Source organism: Hemitrygon akajei, chromosome 25, assembly GCF_048418815.1.
Source record: "Hemitrygon akajei chromosome 25, sHemAka1.3, whole genome shotgun sequence".
NCBI classification, from domain to species: Eukaryota; Metazoa; Chordata; class Chondrichthyes; order Myliobatiformes; family Dasyatidae; genus Hemitrygon; species Hemitrygon akajei.
Genome location: NC_133148.1, coordinates 41,343,605 through 41,364,310, shown reverse-complemented (window position 1 = coordinate 41,364,310; position 20,706 = coordinate 41,343,605). Strand labels below are relative to the sequence as shown.

The following is a 20,706-nucleotide window of genomic DNA, read 5'->3' as shown; positions in this document are numbered from 1 at the left end:
TGTTGAATCTCGTGTGGTTACGAACAAGGGAGTCATGGAGGAACCATCCTTTCAAAATGCTGCAAGAGAAGAGGAGAAATCTATGTAACAAGCATTGCCATCAATTTAAAAGTGTCAGAATTTATGGAGGAGGCTCTGGAATGTGGAAGTTGGTGGGAAGAAAGATGACAACAAGGGGCACCACATTATTGCTCTCAGTGGAAAGAGAAAAAGTGAGAGTGTAAGTTTGGGTAACGGGGAAAAACAGGTTTCAGAGCCCTAACAGCTATAGAGGAGGGGAAGCCATGATCTGAGGAAAAGGAAGCCATCAATATGCATTGATAGGAATAGCTTGGTCACTACAAGAACAACCAGTTATCGCAGGACATTTTCTGCGACTTGTATTAATTAAACATGTTATTTTCATACTGCCCAGAAACGTACAAGACATATAGGTTTAACAACTCAATACATACATTTGTAAGCAGTCATACCTTACATTTCACAGTCCACAAATTGGGATCTCTGTATGAATGGAGTGGAAAAAATAAAATTAGATCTGAAATGTGCTAATTTTTTCAAACGTGATTAAGATTTAATAAAAGCTTATTGTTTCTGAAGAGTGACTTACTTTACACCAGGCAGTAACTGTTGCTGTGTGATGTCATCCGAGAGCTCATCTGAGGCACCGTAGAAACTAAAAACACAAGCAAGGGGAGTTTATATCAAAACTTCTGCCTTTGTCTACAACGTGATATGTTTCCAATCACAAGATTTGATTAAACAGAATTACGTACTGGTCACCTGCAGTTGGCTTGGCATATTTGTTCATATAATATTCACCAAGTTCCTCTTCTCTTTTGTCTCTGCAAAATACAATGAAACATACATGTAACAATAGCATTAACAGGTACATACCATGACAACCTGACTTTCAGTTTCACTGGTAACTTAATCGTATCTCCCTGGAACTGTTCAGTACTTAGAAGCTGAGCTTCCACTTGAGGTTTACCAGTTTCAATCAAATACAACCCCTGCCCCCAAAGTTCATGCAGCTGTCCATATTAACAGGCATGTTAAACTGACATGAGCAATTACAAACCTTTTCCCACACTTAAAGTGTTAGGTCCTCTCCCTCCACTAGAGCATTCGCAAAATATCTACAGATAAGCCATGGAAGGCATTCCAACCAGCTGCATCACCATATGGTATGCACAAGACCGAAACAAGCTGCAGAAAGTTGTAAACTCAGTCAGCTCCATCGTGGGCACTAGCATGGGCATCTTCATGAGGTGGTGCCTCAAAACATGGCATCCCTCATTAAGGATCCTCATCACCAATAGCATGCCTTTGGCTGCAACTGATGACCATGACTTTTTTCCGTGGCTTGTCATACCCTTCACTCTCCACAAAATGTTTCAGAACCGCCTTCCTGGCTATAGGATCTTACTGTAGATCTCATCCATCCAGTTCACCTGAGCTGACTTTGCATGCTGGAACAGGCATGGCCCTATCTCACTGGGGTATGAGGCCCACCAGCTACCCTCACCTGGTTTAGCCCACAGTTGAGTGGTGTACCGTGGTGTGGTTGCTGTTGCATGCAAACAGCTACTTGGAACCACAGGTGATCCAGTGGGGACCATTGCTAAGTGAGCTAACCCAGAAATGACACAACAAGCCCCTTTACCAGAGATGCACCCTTCCCTGGACACCCCTCACACAGCAAGTACATGTCTATGGAAGGACAACTTTGTTCTTGACAGCTGAAATAATCTACGTATGTTTGTACTGAAGGAGCTGCATCAAGATGGGGACAGCCATTGAGAAACCCCAGAAAAAAATCAGCAATCGGCCTGTATATCTCCACATCTCTGACAGATGTACATTTGTTCTGGCAGGTCCTTTTGATCTCAGATTGACCCTACCTTCACTTAGTACCCCAGGGTGACTTTTCCCGTGACAGAGCGCTAAATTGAACTGAACTGAACTAAACTGAACATTCCTAGACAGTTTCAATGTGGTTCGAAGTTTTATATTTTGAGTTTTTTGGTTGATTTTTGCTGTTTGTTTTCTTCTTTTTTTTTTACACATTGGGTGTTTGCTGTTTTCTTTGAACATGTTCCATGTTTTTCTTTGTTTTATGTTTGTGGAAAGACGACTCTCGGGGATGTACACATACTTTGATAACAAATGCACTTTGATGCTACACAGCCATGAAAACAGATGCCAGAACAGACCAATCCAGTGATGTTTAAATAGAGGCACAAAGTACAAAAATCAGGAACCTTAGTTAAAATGTTACGCTATTGCTTTGTCCAATTTGAGCATCACAGCCTTAGAAGAAAATATGTAATTTACCTTCTATGAATGCTAAAATGATTCCCGTATCTCTTATTTCACTATGGCAACGTACAGAGGGGCAAAACAAATATACTAACATTATTCTTCAGCCTCTCTTCTTCCAAACTTATTGAACGTCAGGTGGGAGGCGCAGGAGTGGGGATGAAGAGCGCAGGAGATACCCTGCTGTAGGAAGGTACAGGACAGAACGGCAGTGTAGCAGTTAGCAGAACATGTTACAGCACCAACAATCACCTATTGCCATTCATTTCCTGCCACTGTCTGTAAAGAGTTGGTACAGTCTTCTCACACCAACTTACGTTTCCTCCAGGTGCCCGGGTTTCCTCCCACATTCCAAAGATAGGGTTAGGGTTAAAGTTAGCAAGTTGTGGGCACACTATGTTGGTGTCAGGAGCATACTGCCCTCACCCAGCCCATCCTCCGACTGTGTCGATGCAAAACTACATTTCACTGTATGCTTTGATGTACGTGTGACAAATCCTTTAGATGCTGTTGTGAGGATTGTGCCGAATGCTGTGGAAGAAGGTGCCAGACTCCTGGGTCTCCGGCAGGGTTTAGTCAACGCGGTTTGCGGATCGGACTCAAGTTATGTTTCTGGTCACTCTTTTCTTCGTTGCTATTTTGAGCAACTTTGAATCGGCCAACCTGCAGATGATGAATACTGAGCTGAGCTGAATATGCCTGGACTCTTTCGATTTTGTGTTTCATATTCTGTGCCGCTGTTTGTGCGATTTGGTTTTTTTTGGGTGTGTGGGGTGGGGGTTTTTCTTTGAACAGGTTTCATGGTTTTCATTGTTTTGTAGCTGTAGGAAAGACAACTTCCAGCATTGTATACTGCATACATACATTGATAATATATGTACTTTCAATAATCACTTAATGGAAAAAGTTACCTCCAATGATTCAGCAATCTTCTTGCACCTGAATGGTCTTCATCAAGAGCTAGGTTATCAATGTTGGAGGCTACAAAATACAATAAGTAGGATAAAGAGGCAGACATTTTATTAACATATCAACCCGTTTGTCCACCAAAAATTAGAGTGTGACATATGGTTTGACTTTTCCCCTTTTAATTAATGATCCACTTAAAACAAGGGCTGAATTATTTCCAAAGACAAATAGGTCAACGTGCCATATCAACTTGTCTCAAAGCAATATTGGAAAGCTAGCTCATGTCATGAGCTCAAGTGACATGAAAGTAGTGTCAATCTTAAATAATGTACGAGAAATCCCAAAGGAGAATTCACATTCCTGGACTGTGAGGAACAATTTGGAAATGTTTCTAGTTTTTACTTTAAGTCACCCGTATAGGATAAAAAATATGGCTCAGATCCAATCAACAGTTATCATTCCCTGTTTTTCCACTGCACTCGGCAATTACTAACCAAATAATGACCTATTCTGTCAGTGAACTACAAGGTTCTCCATCAATGTTATTAATAATAATACATCCGCACTGTGTGGTCTTGCTTATGCATTAACACTCTCGGACAGCTGACATTTTGTACTCTAGGCGATAACTTATAGAAGCATCGCACCCATGGGAAATACCATAAACAGCCATGCGACTGGAATCTTAATTTGTGCAAATGAAGCCGGCACAGTGAACAAAGCAACCTGTTCAAGTCAGCTTTGTTTCCAATGTTCTAATGAAATTAAAACTTCCATATTTACAGATGTGACAGACTGAAGGATGGGGGAAAGGGAGGAAGTCTTTATCAAAAACTGAGCAGGAATGAACCCGTTTTTTAACAGCTTCATTCTTCAAGTAACATGTCAGCATAGTGGTTAGCATGATGCTACTGCTCCTCGCTAATGGAGTTCAAATCTGACATCATCTGTAAGGAGTCTCTGAGGCAAGTCCTCCCAGTAGAGTGTGTGGGTTTTCTCCAGGTGCTCCACTTCCTTTCCACAGTCCAAAGGTGTACCGTTTATGAGGTTACTTGGTCATTTGTAAATTGTCTTGTGATTAGGCTAGGACTAAATAGGGGGCTGTTGGGGGTTGCTGGGCAGTGGAGCTTAAAGGACCAGAAGAGCCAATTTTACGCTAAATGGCTAAATCAATAAATAAATGACAAAGCAGTGAGCAATTCCCAATTCAAGTAATTCCTACCAAAGTCAACACAAGGTTGCCAAGTTTTGCCACACAAATTAAAAAGCAAAGAAACAAATTATTCTGGGCTGCAAACATAGCAGATTAAGGGCGAAACATTTTTACCGCAGGGTGTCTCAACACTTCTTCAGGCAAAGGATGCTGCGAAGGGGGTCATCTTAAATGGAAATAGTTGAGCACGTGGAAATCCTACCAACAATCTACACCAGCAAGCCAAGAGCATGTGTATTTTTTTTAATGTATGTTGTTATTTAACCTAAAACTATTTCATTCTGGGTACAGGGGTGAAAGTAATGCGCTTCAGACACCTATCACAAAAGCAATTAGCAAGATGATTTAGAAAGGACCAAAAACCATAAACAGCATTTCCAATCCCTCTTCATTATACACAATCTTCGAGGAAGATGAACAGACTAGTCAAACTCAGATCTTGATCTCTAACATCCCATCAATCAAAGCAAATTAAAAGACAGATGATATGTTGCTTCAAAAAAAATATCGCTAGACAATTTAATTTACTGATTACACAATCTCAAACTAGATCCCACAAATCAACCCAAAGCTATCATTAAAATAGACCAGGGCTTCAAAATTACTCTGTGCAAATATTACTATCAGAGTATTTTTATAAATGTATGTGCTTTTGTAGCAATGTGAGCATTTGCCCTAATAAATCAGTGAAGTTCCTTCTTTTATTAAAACAGATCTGAAACTCAAATAATCTATTAAACAAGCAACAGATATTTAATAATATTCATACATGGTAATTTGTAAGCCCTATTGATCCACAAACCAGTAACTATTAGACTCTACAGCAAACGCAGAATTGTATACGTACCTTCAATTTCTTCTGTTCAGAAGGTAACAGAGTAAACAGCCAAATAATACCACCAAAATCATGGTCAATGGGAAACAAAAGCGCAAGGATAAAAATTAAAACATGGCAGATAAGCAGTAATGTGTGATGTTTTAAACGCAAAAAAAAAGAAATACACACAAGCAAAATGGTTTTGTTCATAAGGAGCACTCACAGAAAACTAGTCTTATGCCAGCTGTTTATCAAAACTCAGGTCCAATTGAACATTTCTTTGTTTCCAACCGCATGCCGATTCGTTTAATCACAGTAACCACAACCCTGCACAAGTGACACTACCTGTATAATTCATTCAGTGGAGAAGTCAACTTTGCCAGCATTCAACATTTTATGTCTGAGTAAATTTCCCAAAATTCTGGTCATCAATGGAAGGTTTTGTTTTAAATGAATAATAATAATAACCTCCCGTGCCTCCCCGGTGTATCAGGTGGGAACCTTGCCGTTTCTTTAACATTAGTCTGTTTTATGAGGCTCGAGTTGTTTGCTAGATACTCAATCCAGCACAAATTGTGTGGATAGCCAGAGGCTTTTTCCCCAGGGCTGAACTGGCTAATGAGGGGGCATAGTTTTAAGGTGCTTTAAAGTACCGTAGATGTCGGATTATAAGCCGCTACTTTTTTCCCACATTTTGAACAGCTTTGAACACTGCGGCCTTTACTACGGTGCGGCTAATGCATGATTTTTTTTCATGCCGCCAAAAACATTTTGCCTCGTAACAGTAGACCAATAAAATTGATGAGTAGTTCACAGAGGTCCAATGAAATTGTACGATAAATCAAGCGCACTTTCACAATTAAATTATTGTAAATCAGTCATTTGTACTCACCCTCATCAACATGGAAAACACTCGAAGAAAAGCATTGTGCTGCCTTTATGGCAGTTATTTAGTTTATAATATTTTCGCTTAGTAATTCATTTGTTAGTTAAAGTTAGAAGTGTTTTAACTATATTTGTTTTCTGTACTACATCCCGGGATGCTATGACGTCACACCCGGTTTCGCCGCGTCTTGTGGGATACCGGTTTGCAATAAACGGGAAGGCGGGGGGCGAGCGGCAGAGCGGCATTAGATCTGAGCGAATGCTGCTTTTAAGTTAAAGGCGATCAATAACTTTTCCTGGTAGGCTGCAGTATATATATTTTTTACCAGTCGTTAGGAGATATTGGAATGTTGTTCAGTAAAAAAGTATACGCAACGTATATTTAAAAGTAGCCGCGTTACAGGCACGGTTCGAAAAAAAGCATTTGCAATATGTATTTGTTTATGTTACCATATGGATTTAATTAAAAGTTAAAAAATCCTCACGTGTAATATCTTTCTGTGTAAATATCTCATATTACAACGTGGGACACCTGCGGCCTAAAATCCGGTGCGGCTTGTACAAGTACAAAATTGATTTTATTTCTAAAATTAGAGCCAGCGGCTTTTAATCAGGTGCGCTCTGTAGTGCGAAATCTACGGTAGGTACAAGGGAGATGTCAGAGGCAAGTTTTTCACACAGAGAGTGGTGGCTGTGTGGAATGCACTGCCAGCGAAGGTGGTAGAGGTGGATACAACAGGGTCTTTTAAGAGACTCTTAGATTGGTACATGAGCTTAGAAAAATAGAGGGCTATGTGGCAGGGAAATTCTAGGCAACTTCTAGTGTAGGTTACATGGTTGGCACAACATTGTGGGCCAAAGGGCCTGGAATGCGCTGTAGATTTTCTATGCTTCTAAGTGGAAAGCGTGCAAGGAGCTGGCCAGATTTGAACCCAGGACCACTCGCCTTGAAGTCCGGTGCAGAAGCCACTACACCAGCGGCTGGCTTTTATATGCAAAATGGCTACTGAATTTACTAAGTTGCTCCAGAGTTGCACCATAGGCAAAGTCTGTGGCTGTCTTGAAAAGACAGAATTAAAAACATTGACAGAACAATTTTTGCAAAAGTAAACATTGTTGCGATTGAGAATCAAAAATATTGTTAACTCAGCAAAGTTTTAAAACAGTGGAGGTTGTATCTATAAATAATCTATTCAAATACATGGAATAAGACACTCCGACATTCATTTGATTCAGGTCTACATCTGCACCAAATAAATTGTCAAGTGTTGACCCATACGTGAACAAAGATATTGAAACCCAAGATTGTGAAATTAATCTACTGTAATTCATTTTGCAAAACGGTATGGGAGAGTAGTTAAAAATAATGTTTTTAATTAGAAATCCAGAAATTGCAATTTAATATAAATGTAAAATCTGTTCGTTTCCTGGGAATTCATAATTCGATATTAAACCAGTCTGCATCAGTTCCCTTCTACTGTCACTTGTCTCAGCAGTACAATGAGAGAGATTTCCATTCAATGAGTTTTGTACACGATCACATTGTTATAAAACTATATTTTCCTTTAAAAGCAGCCTGAATTTTCATGCTCCAGTTGAATTATCTTACAACCTCTTTGATATGAAATAGAACTACAGCCTCACTTCATCAAGCACCTCCACTCGATCCGCTACAAGCAGAACTTTCTGGTGGCCAAACATTTTAATTCTGATCTGACATGTCAGTCCACGGCCTCCTCGTAAGCCAGGATGAGGCCACCCTCAGGATGTAGAAGCAACACCTTATATTCCATCTGTGTAGCCTCCAACCTGATTTTGTGTGTTAGATTAAAAAGGTTAAACTTTTATTCCTGGTTTCAATTGCTCTGCAGCTCGATTCCTTTTTCATGCACACACATCTTGAACACGTGCAAATTGATGTGGAAAAAAATTTTTCTCCAGTTGACTCACACTGGGACAAAAACGGGTACAATTACAGAATTCTCACTAACCCCCTCCCCTCACTTTCCACACTTTACTGCCTCGAGCACATGTGCTGGGACTAGCCTCCCCAGCTGCTAACTCTCACAAGGCAGTGGATGTTAACATGCGAGTGACATATCTGTGGAACTCAGAGCAACACACACAAAATGCTGCAAGAACTCAGCAGGTCAGGCAGCGTCTATGGAAATTAATAAACACAAGAGATTCTACAGATGCTGAAAATCCAGAGCAACACACACAAAATGCTGCAAGAACTCAGCAGGTCAGGCAGCGTCTATGGAAATTAATAAACACAAGAGATTCTACAGATGCTGAAAATCCAGAGCAACACACACAAAATGCTGCAAGAACTCAGCATGTCAGGCAGCGTCTATGGAAATTAATAAATAGTCAATGTTTCAGGTCGAGATCCTTCATCAGGACCGGAAGGGAGGAAGACATCAGAATAAAAAGGGGAGGAGGATTAACTAGAAGGTGCAGCCAGGTGGGTGGAAAAGGTAAAGGGCTGGAGAAAAACGAATCAATAGGAAAGTGGGCTATAGGAGAAAGAGAAGGAGGGGCACCAGGGGGAGGTGATAGGCAAGTGAGGAGAAGAGGTAAAAAGCAAGAATGGGGAAATAGAAGAGGGAAGGTGGAGGGGAAAAAATACCAAAAGAAGAAATTGATGTTCATGCCACCAGGTTGGAGACTACCCTTTTGAAATAGGAAGCATTGCTGAGAGACATCATCATGGCAAAATAAGAGGCCTTGGACTGACATGTCAGCATGAGAATGGGGATAAGAATTAAAATGGTCGGCTACTGGGAAATTCCACTTTTAGCGGATGGAGTGAGCAAAGCAGGCCCCCAATTTATGACGGGTTTCAACAACGTGGAGGAGGCCGCATCGAGAGTACCACCTGTTGCCTCACCTGTTTGGGTGTTAATATGCTAAGTGACATGCAGAGCAGCAATATCTTGTACACCTGTAGCACTGTTTATGCAATTTGATTCCCACAGTGCTTTGCAGGAGCAATATCAAACAAAGAAAGTACAGAGGAGGTTCACAAGAATGAATCCAGGAATGAAAGAGTTAACGTATGAGGAGCAATGATGGCTCCAGGGCCTTTACTCACTGGAGTTTAGAAGAATGAGGGGATTCTCATTGAAACATACAAAATATCAAAAGGCCTAGATAGAGTGAGAAGATGTTTCCTATAGAGGGGAGTCTAAGACCAGAGGGCACGGCCTCAGGATAAAAGGATGTTGATGTCGAACAAAGATGAGGAGGAATTTCTTTACCCAGAGGGAGGTGAATCTGGGAAATTCGTCGCCAGAGACAGCTATGGAGGCCAAGTCATTGGCTATATTTAAAGTGAAGGTTGATAAGTTCTTGATTGGTAAGAGGGTTAAAGGTTATGGTGAGAAGGAAGGAGAATGGAGTTGAGAGCAATAGTAATCAGCCAACGGGGAATGGCGGAACAGACTCGATGAGCTATGTCTCATAGGTTTAAAATTTGGCTCCAAGCTTCTTAATAAGAATTGCAAATGTAACCAAATGCTTCCCAAAACAGATTTTCTAAAATGCGTCTTGAGACAATCAGAATTGTTTAGACAGTGAATTCCAGAGCTTAGAGCCAAGACAGGAGAAAGTATGATTACCAGTAGTACCCAAAGAAAGTCTGGTGCACAGAAACAAGCAAAGTCCTTGGAGGTTACATGGATAGGAAGATGTAGGTAGCAGAGTTGGGGTTTGCATGGCTAAGACTGATCTTGCTCAGGAGGTGATTTCTACCATGACTGGCTAGGCTACAATGAGAAACCTACTTGAGTTTTATTTGCCCAAGTCAACTTCAGGATGAAGGTAATTTCATTCAGCTGCTGCCTAGGGACAAGTTCAGCTTGCAGGAATAACTTCAAGGCCTACTGGTCTGCACGTGTTATGAACCAAGGTACAGCACATCCTCAGTAAGAAAACTGAACATCACAGAAATTATTTACCAAATTCTAATCACTACTGCTTCCCACAGTCATCCTTAAAGGAATAAAAAGGTTAAAAGTCTTAACAGTCTTAACTGATGAAATGGCGCACACAGTTCTGAATTTTATGTTAGCTTAGTGAAGGAATACTTTCATTAGTAATACACACAAAATGCTGGAGGAACTCAGCAGGCCAGGCAGCATCTATGGATAAGAGTAAACAGTTGACATTCTGGGCTGAGACCTTTCATCATCACTGGAGAAAAAAAGATTAGAAGTCAAAGAAAGAAAATGGGGTGGAGGGGTGTAGGAGGAGAGAGGAAAATGCACAAGGTAGTAGGTGATAGCTGAAACCGGAAGAGCAAGAGTGGTGAAGTAAAGAGTTGGAAACTTCTCCAGAGCTTTATCTCTTTCACCAATCCAGTTCCCAGCTCTTTACTTCAGACCCTGCCCCTCTCCGCTTCACCTACCACCTTGTACTTCTTCCTCTCCTCCCCCCACCTTCTTACTCTGACTTCTCATCTCTTTTTTCCAGTCCTGTCTCAGCCCGAAACTTTAACTGTTTACTCTTTTCCGGAGATGCACCCTGGCCTGCTGAGTTCCTTCAGTATTGTGTGTGTATTACTTTGATTTCCAGCCTCTGCGGATTTTCACAAGACAAGACAAAGGAGCAGAAGTGGGACATTTGGCCCATCGAGTTTGCTCCGCCACTCCACTATGAGCTAAACTATTCTCTCATCTAGTTCCAATTTCCGGCTTTTTCCCCATACCCTTGATACCCTAATTAGATACCTAGTAATCTCCTCCTTAAACACCCTCAATGATCGGGCCTCCACAGTTGTATGTGGCAACAAGTTCCATAAATCCACGACCCTCTGGCTAAAAAAATTTCTCATCTCTGTTTTAAATGGGTACCCTCTAATTCTAAGACTGTGGCTTCTTGTCCTGGACTCACCCACCAAGGGATACAGCCTTTCCACATCTACTCTGTCCAACCCTTTCAACATTTGAAATGTTTCTATGAGATCCCCACTCATTCTTCTATACTCTAATGAATACAGTCCAAGAGCCAACAAAAGCTCCTCATATGTTAGCCCCTGCATTCCAGGAATCATCCTCTTAAATCTTCTCTGAACTCTCTCCAACATCAGTTTATCTCTTTTAAGATAGGGGGCCCAAAACTGCACACAGTATTCTGAATGAGGTCTCACCAGTGCCCCACAGAGCCTCATCAACACCTCCTTACTCTTAAACACTATTCCTCTTGAAATGAATGCCAACATAGCATTCGCTTTCCTTACTGCCGATCCAACCTGGTGGTTAACCTTTAGGGTATCCTGCAGGAGGGCCACTCCTTTTCTCCTGTTTGTGATTCAATACTTTATTTATTTATTGTAATGAACTGCAAATCAGGCCCTGCCAGCCTTTCGAGCCAAGCCATCCAGTAAACCCTGATTTAACCCTAGCCTAATCACAGAACAATTTCCAATGGCCAATTAACCTACTAACTGATACGTCTTTGGAGCACCCAGAAAAAACCCATGCATTCCACGGAGGTGGCATACAGAATTGGACTTTGAACTCTGAACTCCGACACTATTACATCTTGCAGCATCACGCTAACCTCTACTGTACCATGGCACCCAACATCGGCATATTTAGCACAGTCTATGAGAAAAATAGCATGAAGTTCAAATCCTGTACATATAGTTGAGACAAATGACTGATTTTTGTTCTGCAAATTCTATGGGATTTACTTTATGGAATGTACGATATTGACATAAAATGTCAATTTGGATTTTTCTTGCATTTCACAAAGTTCTGAAGGGGAAAATTACTCTCACTACAGGATATTTTCCCTGCATTGGCTAATACAGGTCTTGTGTTATATACAACCAACTAATCTATACAGTATATGCAAGGTATATTGTATGTAGAAATACTGGAGGCTTGTACTAAAAGGTGCTCAGAAATCAGAAGTATCGTTAAGACACTTCCTTTGTTGTCCTGAGGTTCAGTTGTTCTTTGGACAGAAACTAAAAGAAAGCAAACAAAATATTCAACTAACAATTCAATTCAAAAGGCCACAGGTACAGCCAAATTGACCCAATCATTCCTTCCATGTTAATACTCAATCAGAATCGTTATCTGTAGACTGCATCACATCTTAGGCTTCAATTTCTACTCATTCTACTACTTTCGCTTATCCCAGATCAATCTGAAATAAAGCCATGCTAGCAACAGTGATCACCTGAATCATTCTCTCGTTCACCTGCTCCCTATTCTAGCCCCAAACCTCTCAGAAGTTTTCATGCACCCTTGAAGGCAATGCGAAGTTATGAAGTACCGAGAATAACACAGTAAAGAAAAGGAAGTATAGGATAGGCAAAGGACAGAGGAAGATAGAGAGGTAGTCAAATAAACAATTTGCTCATAAGGGCTTTGCCGCATTGCTGATTCTCAGAAAATCTCTCAAGTCCCATTGTCTCTTTCATTTCCCTGTAACTTAATCTCTCTCAAATGCCCAAGAATTCCCATGATTCTCTTCTCAGTCCATGTCAAGAGTTTGTTTGTTATCTGCCATGTCCTATGGCGTTGGCGATCATTGTCTTTCCATGATCGTGATTGTTCTTGGCAATTTTTTTCTACATAAGTATTTTGCCATTGTCTTTTTCTGGGCAGTGTCTTTATAAGACAGGTGAACCCAACCATTATCAATACTCTTCAGAGATTGTCTGCCTAGTGTCAGTGGTAGCATAACCAGGATTTATGATATGCCCCAGCTGCTCAGGTGACCATCCTCCACCTGCTTCCATGGTTTCGCATGACCCTGATCGCCACGCTATTGGTCTTATTGTAGAAGTGAAAAGTTTCCACTACCTCCTCTGTCAACAACTTCATTGTTTTGCAATCCTCCTCTCCTTTGTCCTTTGATAGAGATGCATCCCAAATGTAGTAGTAGCCAATAAATCCACTAACACGTCTTTAGAACATGGAAGAAAATCAGAGCATCGGGCGAAGCTTACACAGTCAGTGAGGACAAGCAAACTCCACATGGACAGTGTCCAAGATCAGACCCAGTTTGTTGTTACAGTATGGCAGCAGCACTACTGTGCCATAACACTGCCTGCTTACAGAAAAGGAGACAGAAATTTAGTTATATGAAAATAATTAAGATAGCTTGTTTTCTTCACCAAACTTAAAGGCAACTGGAATCAGTCAATATCCTAACTTTATCAGTGTCCATGAAGCAACAATTGACTATGATAGCATACCTAGCAAACCTAGCCCAGGATGATTAGTGGCTGGATGTGCATTTGGATCTGCAAACATAATAATTAACTGCCTTTAGGCAAACACTGATGCTTGAATATCTAACACAATCAAAGAAATTATTAACGCCACATGAGCTCAAGCAACACTATTACTAAATCAAGGGTCTAATTTTAGAAACTACAATTTGATCTCGAGTCAGCTACAGTCAACTGGGACAAGTTTTACCAATGGAAACATAGGAGTGAAGGGTGAATGCATGGAATCATCATTTTAAACATTTAGCTTGCATTGCATGGCCCAACACACAAGTGGAAAGAGCCATATTGCACCATAATGCATTTTTCAGTCTGACAAGATAAATAATGTTAACATTGAACAAACCTTTCTCAAGGATATCTTCGGCACCATCTTCCCACTGATCTTCATCTTCATATTCATCATCCACATCTTTAAAAAGAATTCAGAATAATATTTATTTCTGATATTTAATTGACTAATTTTAAAGTATACACACTAATTTTGATAAATAAAGATTACCTTGACAGCCAATTTCTCAAGCTGACAAGTGCTAATGGCTCCGAATTAGATCAGCAGCCTTTAGATCAGGGGTCCCCAGCCTTTTCTATGCCATTGCCCAACACCATTAAGCAAGGGGTCCCTGGACCCCAGGTTGGGAACCCCTGATCTAGATGGTTAAACAGCAAACCTCAGTGCGTACACTATCAAGTGCACATACTCCCTGACTAACAGACAGATTTTTGAGGCTCGAAGTTTTCGGACAGACTCAGAGTTGGCTGTGGTCGGGTGCTTCCAGGGGGCTGTATCAGTAAGGTTGCAGCGCTGGAGGTTCATGGCAGGAAGAGTTTTTCTTCCTTCTACTGTCTGCGTGAGATAATGGGCTATCGGGACTTTGAGACTTTTTTTTTTACTGTGCCATGGTCTGCTCTTTATCAAATTATGGTATTGCTTGGCACTGTTGGAACTATATGTTAAATTATGTGGTTTTTGTCAGTTAGTCTTTTATCAATTATGGTATTGTCTGCACTGTTGCAACTAAATGTTAACTATAACTATGTGGTTTTGCGTAGGTTTTTGGTTTGTTGGGTGTTAGTGCTGGTCTCTTGACTTGGTGTGTCTGGGTAGTCTTGTTTTGTCTGATGGGTTTGGAGTTCCTTTCAGGGGAACGTGCTAAGATGGTAGCGCGATATTGATATGCAGCAGCCTCTCCGGACTCTGGATTGGGGATTACCAAACGTTTTGTGGATTTTCTTGTGTGGTCTGTTTTGTTGTGTGCTTTTTTGTGATATCATTCCAGAGAACGTTGTCTCATTTTTTAACTGCATTGCATTTGTGGTTTCTAAATGACAATAAACTGAATCTGAATCTGAGTCTGAGATTTGGAAAGGCAATCTGTCATTTCACTGTTGATAAATTGTGTAGACATCAGCTGCAGAACCCCAACATCCTGAGACTTCCCAGCAAAGGGAAATGGACAGAGGGAGGAAATAAACTGCCTTCAGTTCCTGCACCAAGTTGGAACCTCATGATAGGAATCCATGAGGATTTTAGGCTGCAGATTAGGAGATAAAGCAGAAGGCTAGTTACCTATTTTTAAATAAATTCACTGAAGTGTAATACTTCCAGTTAATTCTTTCGCCAAGATTTTTAAATATTTGATTTTTCTATAAATATGTAATTCATATTTAAAAACTCATTTAATGGAAGAGACATTTCAAACCTATTAAAAAGTTTTCAGCTTTCACAGATGGAAAAACAGAGGGTCTTTTGTCAGTTTTTAAGGGTTTCCCTTCTCTATGCCAGCAGGACTGTCTCCCCTGACCTCCAGAGCACCTCCGGCAGTTTGTGCGTTAGTCAAGGTTTCCAGCAACTGCAATATTTCTTGCACCTCTATTTCTAGCTGGGCTGCATTTAGAGTAGGGGTTCCCAACCTTTTTTATTCCATGGACCAATACCACTAAGCAAGGAGTCTGTGGATCCCAGGTTGGGAACTCTCTAGGGTATTGTGTACAGTTATGGTTGTGCTACAATAGAAAGAATGTGGAAGCTTTGCAGAGGGTACAGAAGAGAATTACTAAGATGCTAGATGGATTAGGGGGCGTGTTCTATAGGATGAGTTGGACAAACTTGGGTTGTTTATTCTGGAGCAACGGAGCCCAGAGTTTGTGATAGATAGATAGCTGGTACCTTGTTCTTTGGAGTCAAACTGTCCAATACGAGAGGTAAGGGGAGCAAGTTCAAACAAGATATGCAGGGCAAGTTTTCTTTTTACAGAGAGTGGTGGGTGCCTGGAATGAGCTGCCAGGGACAATAGTGAAGGCTGACACAACAAAGGCATTTAAGAGGCTTTTATACAGCCACATGAATGTGGAGAGAATGAAGGACATGGATAGGTAGAAGGGATTAGTTTTGTAACTAATGTAACTTCAGGGGGAAAATGTTAATCAATCTCAGTACCAGCTTCGTCCAAGATGAATCCACCATGTCGCGGTTTCTTCTTGGGTCGATCATCATCTTCTTCCTCGTCATACTCTTCTTCCTCCTCTTCCTCCTCCTCCTCCTCTTCTTCCTCTTCCTCATCAACTTCTTCAGCCTCTTCTTCTACCTCTCCTTCTCCCTCCGCTTTCTCACTGCCTCCCCTGCTGACATTCTCTTCCTCCTCCTGAATTAAAGATCAAAGTAAATTTATTATCAAAGTGCGCATATGTCACCATACTGCCTGACCTCCAGAGATTCACCTTTTTGTGGCCATCCTCAATAAATCCCTGGAATACTGACCATAACAGAATCAACGAAAGACCGCACCAAATTACAGAAAATCGTTGAAATAGATTAATGAGGAGATCAAGATTCACAAACAGTGTCCTGATCAGGGTCTTGACTTGAAACGTTGACTGCCCTTTTGTCTCCAGAGATACTCTGACAACCCCCGCCACAATTCTCCTTGCAGCTTGTTTTCTCCACCAGAATTAAAGGTCACTGAAATCAGTCAACATTCTAACTTTATCAGTGTTGAGAAGATCTAATAATTTGGAAAGACTGAGTGGATTGGAACCTTTTTTGTAAAAAAGCAAAATGATATCCAAGAGAAAAAGGTGAGGAGGAGTAACAAGTGATGAAGTAGCTTGATATAGGAGGTCGTGGAAACTATTTTCACTTCTGCAATAAGACCAATATCAAGTCAGACAAACATAAACAGGCAGACTGATGGCAAATGAAATTTAATCCTGATAAGTATGAGATGATGCACTTTGGGAGAAGTAATAAAGGTGAATGCATGCATTGAATGGTACGGCCTTAGGAATGATTGAGGAACTGAGGGACCACGGTGTACAGGTGTGGCAGCACAGGTAGAAAAGTTAGTTACACTGACAAATTTCTACACATGTACCATGCAGAGCATTCTAACTAGCTGCATCACCATCCGGTCTGGGGTGGGGGCAGTGCACAGGATCAAAATAAGCTGCAGAAAGTTGTAAACTCAGTCAGCTCCATCATGAGCTCAAGCTTCCCCAGCATCCAGGACACCTTGAAGGAGTGATGCCTATCACCTGGTTTCCCTTCACTTCTAATCCAGAGCGATGGCGAACCAGTGGAAATGTGATCCAGTGGAGCTGTTGAAGCAGCAAAAGGAGCTCTCGAGGCCAATGAAGGAGGAGAACAGCCCTCAAGACCAGGTCGGTCATCTGGCAACTGCAGGATCGGCAGGTGGGTGGAAAAGCGCCAGGGCCGTGGGCCTCAAGTACTGGGCAGCTGCCATCGGCATGTCTCAGAGACTCGGCCCCTGTCTGAACCGGGTGAATTAAAGGGCTGCTACAGCTGGACTGATCCCGTACCCAAGCCTCACATACAAATAAATGGGAAGGGAGGGGACTGGTGGTCACAACATGAAACTAATACAGGAGATTGGCTGACTGGCAGGAGGCAAAGTGTGGGAATAAAGGGAGCCATTTCCGTTGGCTGCCAGTGACTAGTGGTGTTCCACAGGGGTCTGTGTTGGGACCATTTTTTTAACGTTAATAGGGTTGTACTAACATTAACGTTAATACAATAGGGTCTTTTAAGAGACTCTCGGATAGGTACATTGAGCTTAAAAATAGAGGGCTATAGATAACCCTAGGTAATTTCTAAAGTTCAGCACAGCATTGTGGGCCAAAGGGCCTGTATTGTGCTGGAGGTTTTCTATTTTTCTATGTTTCAAAAGGGTGACATCATCGTTCAGAACCCTCAACACCCTGGACATGCCCTCTTCTCATTGTTACTATCACGTAGGAGATACAGGAGCCTGAAGGCACACACTCAACGATTCAGGAATAACATCTTCCCCTCTGCCTTCATATTTCTCATTGGACATTGAATACGTGTATACAACTTCAGTGACTTTGACCGTGGAATGATTGCTGGTGCCAGACAGGGTGGTTTGAGTACCTAAGAAACTGCTGATATCCTGGGATTTTCATGCATAACAGTCTCTGCAATTTACAAAGAATGGTGTGAAAAACAGAACACATACCATGAGCATGAGGCTCTGTTGGTGGAAATGCCTCATTAAAGAGAGGTCAGAGGAGAATGGCCAGATTGGTTCAAGCTGACAGCAAGGCGGCAGTAACTCTTAATAACCACGTTAGAACAAGGGTGTGCAGAAGAACATCTCAGAATGCACAACACATTGAACCATTAAGTGGAAGGGCTAAAGCAGCAGAGGATCACATATAAACACTGAATATCCACTGACTGCATATTTTATATTAGGAAAGGTACAATTAAACGTACAGAGGAGATGGTATGGGTGGGTACAATCACAGGATTTAAAATGCATATGGACAGGAAAAGAGAGAGAAAAGAAATAAAAGGACATGGACCAAAGACAGGAAAATACAATCAACATAGACGGGCATCCCAGGCAGCATGGATGAGTGGGGCGGAGAGCCTGTTTCCGTGCTGTACAACTCAAGGACCTAAATTTTCATATCAATGACTATTCATCAGACCTGCGAAAGATGGGAGATGCTGAGAAGGGGAGTGCAGAGAACGCAAAGGAAAATCCTATGATAGGGTTGTAGTCAAAAGATCCAGTATGAGAAATTTGCATAGAGCGAAAGGAGTTTGCAGACAAACTAACAAGTACAGAACACCAGTATGGGGAAGGTGAAAACAGATGTAGAACAATCATCTGAAATTTTTAGCATTCATTTCTCACCACGGAGATGTAAAAAAAATGAAATAGGTGATTGTAAAAAATGACTGCATTCTATTGATTTGCAAAGGTGTAAGTTTCCATGGGAAATATTCACTCAAACAGTGGAGAAGACTGAAAACAGGACAAAGTGACAGTGGGAAGGATAGTTAAATAGACAACAAAGCTGAAGCAGTAGCAGGACGAGTTGCTACAACTAAACAGAAGCATTCGACAAACCAACCAGCAAACCCATGTTGGGCTTTTTCAAAATGGAAGAAAGCACACTGTGACATGCTAACTACACGTCAATCTCAACCTCAAGTGTGCTTGTATGGCAAGGAACAAGGTGGTTAAAGGGCAGATAAGGCATGTCCTGCAGTTAGGAAGGGAATCGTCCACTGAAGGCAGAGTGGAGCAATGCTGAAAGGGGAGATTACACGGGAGTGTGTATTTGAAGTACCTCATTTTCCTCTTGTTCTTCCCCCTCACTGCTGCGGGAACTCTCATCGTCAGTAAAATTGCTCCCATCACTGTCTGACATCTTGTAGACTCAGTGAAAGGCTGAAATGAAAGAGCTTAGTTAAGATATAGGGTACTTGGATTTTCGACGTGGATATTTATTTACAAAACTTCAGCTGAGTACGTGTGCATAAAAAAACCACATATTAAAATAACACAAATTTAAGGCTCTTTCATACAATGTATCATGATTTAAGCATTCAAAAATAAAATATCACATCATACTTAAAACATTTCTTTCTTTATTGAGATACAGTGCACAGTAGCCTCTCCCAGCCCTTCGAGGTGCACCACCCAGCAATCTCCAAATTTAACCCCAGCCTAATCATGGGACAATTTACAATAACCAATTAATCTACCAACCAGTACATCTTTGGACTGTGAGAGAAAACCGAAGCAGCTGGAGGAAACCCACACGGTCATGGTGGAGAATATACAAACTCCTTACAGGCAGCAGCAGGAATTGAACACTGTTCCTTGGTACTGTAGGGTGCTGTGCTACCACTACGCTACCATACCGACCTATATATATAAACTTTGAACAGATCATGCCAGCAAATACAATTATAACCAATATAGAGGAAGTTTTTTTTGTATATTTTGGCAATACGAAAAGCAAATCCCAAAAATGAATAAATTAAAACAATATATAAAAAAGGAGAACATTTACAATAACAAAGTGACTACTACACAACTGATGAGAACTAGACTACATTTCCATCATTATCTTTCATATCAGATTTCCATCAACGACGTTCAGCATCTCACACTTGCAGCATGCTTTTTATCTCTTATTCATTTTCCTATTATTTCTACACTTCCAGGTAGATCATCATCATTATGTGTTTTGTCAAATGACATGAGCAATCATGGTCTTTCCATGACCATAATTGTTCTTGGCAAATTTTTCTACAGAATTGGTTTGCCGTTGCCTTCTTCTGGGCAGTGTCTTTACAAGATGGGGGACCCCAGCCATGATTAATACTCTTCAGAGATTGCCTGCCTGGCATCAGTGGTGATATGCACCAGCTACTCATACGACCATCCACCCCCTGCTCCTATCACTTCATGGGACCCTGATCAATATTCTTCATAAGAACGTAAGAAACAGGAGCAGGAGTTGGCCATCTGGCCCGTCGAGCCTGCTCTGCCATTCAATAAGATCATGGCTGATCTGACCATGGACTCATCTCCACCTACCTGCCTTTTCCCCATAACCCTTAATTCCCATAGTATACAAAAATCTATCCAACCTTGTCTTAAATATAATTACTGTGGTAGCCTCCACTGCTTCATCGGGCAGAGAATTCCACAGATTCACCACTCTCTGGGAAAAGCTGTTTCTCCTCATCTCCATCCTAAATCTACCCCCACGAATCTTGAGGCTATGTCCCCTAGTTCTAGTCTCACCTACCAGTGAAAACAACTTTCCTACCTCTAACTTATCTATCCCTTTCATAATGTTATATGTTTCTATAAGGTCTCCTCTCATTCTTCTGAATTCCAGCGAGTAGTCCTAGGTGACTCAATCTCTCCTCATAGTCTAACACCCTCATCTCTGGATTCAATCTGGTAAACCTCCTCTGCACTGCCTCCAAAGCCAGTTGATCCTTCTTCATGTAAGGAG

General features: G+C 41.3%; 1 protein-coding gene across 2 annotated transcripts in view; it reads right to left on the bottom strand.

Moving 5' to 3' along the window:
* Nucleotides 1-20,706, bottom strand: part of supt5h (SPT5 homolog, DSIF elongation factor subunit) — a 73,587-nt gene that overhangs the window by 43,252 nt on the left and 9,629 nt on the right. Inside the window, exons 2-9 of one of the 2 annotated variants that reach the window (XM_073029382.1) lie at nucleotides 19,021-19,121; nucleotides 15,839-16,043; nucleotides 13,745-13,810; nucleotides 5,292-5,303; nucleotides 3,234-3,303; nucleotides 777-845; nucleotides 611-676; nucleotides 474-504 (exon numbers count right to left, since the gene is read on the bottom strand). In XM_073029382.1, the coding sequence (XP_072885483.1) occupies nucleotides 474-504; nucleotides 611-676; nucleotides 777-845; nucleotides 3,234-3,303; nucleotides 5,292-5,303; nucleotides 13,745-13,810; nucleotides 15,839-16,043; nucleotides 19,021-19,101 (600 nt within the window). In that variant the 5' untranslated portion in view covers nucleotides 19,102-19,121. The remainder of the gene's footprint in view (nucleotides 1-473; nucleotides 505-610; nucleotides 677-776; nucleotides 846-3,233; nucleotides 3,304-5,291; nucleotides 5,304-13,744; nucleotides 13,811-15,838; nucleotides 16,044-19,020; nucleotides 19,122-20,706) is intronic. The other variant, XM_073029383.1, reaches the window with a different exon arrangement.